The sequence below is a fragment of the Penaeus monodon genome, chromosome 28 (genome assembly GCF_015228065.2).
Source record: "Penaeus monodon isolate SGIC_2016 chromosome 28, NSTDA_Pmon_1, whole genome shotgun sequence".
NCBI classification, from domain to species: Eukaryota; Metazoa; Arthropoda; class Malacostraca; order Decapoda; family Penaeidae; genus Penaeus; species Penaeus monodon.
The window spans coordinates 22,916,421-22,918,090 of record NC_051413.1 but is presented as its reverse complement, the minus strand read 5'-3'; the positions used below and the strand labels follow the sequence as shown (position 1 = coordinate 22,918,090).

The 1,670-nt window shown below is 39.9% G+C and overlaps 1 protein-coding gene across 1 annotated transcript in view; it reads left to right on the top strand.

The window, feature by feature from the left end:
• The window catches only part of LOC119591417 (peroxidase-like), a 9,988-nt gene extending 8,406 nt beyond the window's left edge, over positions 1-1,582 (top strand). The window contains exons 12-15 of the mRNA XM_037940158.1: positions 202-366; positions 622-821; positions 984-1,153; positions 1,274-1,582. Of these exons, the coding sequence (XP_037796086.1) occupies positions 202-366; positions 622-821; positions 984-1,153; positions 1,274-1,440 (702 nt within the window). The 3' untranslated portion in view covers positions 1,441-1,582. The remainder of the gene's footprint in view (positions 1-201; positions 367-621; positions 822-983; positions 1,154-1,273) is intronic.
• The last annotated feature ends 88 nt before the right edge of the window (positions 1,583-1,670 follow it).

Sequence of the window (1,670 nt, the reverse complement as noted above, 5' to 3'; positions counted from 1 at the left end):
CTTTGTCGGGATTCATTAAATCCAGACGAATAATTTGAAATGAACTATCTTTGTGAACAGCAAAATATTTGCAGAAAGTATGGTAAATTTAGAGAAAATGCAATGTAGTCCTGGATCTCTTACTTATGCCTTAATGTGATATGCTTTGATAAGTCTTCAAACATCTATTATCAGATCTTGTTCATTATTCTCTTGATTTAGGGTCACATAGAGAGAGTGGATGACTTCGGCGATATTTCCTCCACCGAAATGTCTTCAGTTTTCATGAACCCCTTCGTCGTGTATACGAAAGGTGCGGTACCGCAGCTGACCCAAGGGGTGGTTCGACAGAGCGCGGGTGACGTTGACCCCTTCTTTACACCGCAAGTGAGTTGAGTGACAAGTGAACATGTGTGCAAGGAGTCTGGTCTCATTCAGATATGCTATAAAGTTTGAGTAGAGTGAAGAATGACTGTTGGGCCTTGTCCCATGAAATGGAAATTCATTATCTTTGCCTATGGATTCAACTTGTGCAGTATTTTCCAATATAATATATCTCGGAACTTTCTGCATATGTCTTTTAGTACTAAGTCATAATTCCAGTATTAAAAAAAAAATCTGAACTTTGATACTCGCAAACAGGTGACGGGCATGCTCTTCAAAGGGAACAACATGTTTGGACTCGATCTGGTGGCCCTCAACATACAGCGTGGCCGTGACCATGGTATTGCCTCCTACACGGCGATCAGAACCTCATGCGAACTGTCTCCTATTCATGTCTTTGGTGATCTCTCGGGAAAAATGGATGATGATGTGATTGCAAAGCTAAAGGATGTATACCGGTATGCCGTTCCTAATCAATATATCTGAGATTCTATCCTGGGTCCCCCTTACATCTATGCATATAAGCATTATATTTTGTTGTTTGTGAACATATTATCCATGTGAAGTAGATGAATATTTTATCTAATGAATATTTTATCACTCAAATCTCTATCTTTTAGCCATGTGGATGACATTGACCTGTTCGTCGGTGGTATGGCTGAGCACCCGATAGAAGGAGGAGTAGTAGGTCCCACCTTCGCTTGCATTCTGCTGGACCAGTTCCTTAGGCTAAAAGAAGGCGACAGATACTGGTATGAGACCAATGACAAGGACACAAGGTTTACAGGAAGTAAGTGAAATGTGGTTGTCATGGCTTTTCCACGATATTGTGTTCCTGCTTCCATTATGTTCTTGTCCTTTTACACTTCTCGATGTATTTTTGTAACTTATTTTGATATTGTCATTTCAGATCAAGTCGAACAAATTCGCAGCACAACCTTGGCAGGCATCATGTGTGAAGTGATCCCAGAACTGAAGGAGATTCAGGCCGAACCTCTGAAAGTGGCATCTCCCGAGAATCCAATACTACCTTGCTCTTCTTTCCCGGAACTGGATCTCAAACACTGGGAGGAATAGTTGAATCGGAGGAAGGATTCTGTGAAGTCTCGCAAAGGTCGATTTGGGCAAAAAATCAGATTTATTTTTTATATTTCCATTGTAAACCTTTGAGCGGGATATTATATTTATATAAGATAAATTCATTAAAGAGTCCTTTCCACATGTTTGTTTGCCATATTCCCCAACAGCAAACTAACTGAAAATTACCACTTGTAAATACAGGCATAACATTTTTCGTAATATTGATA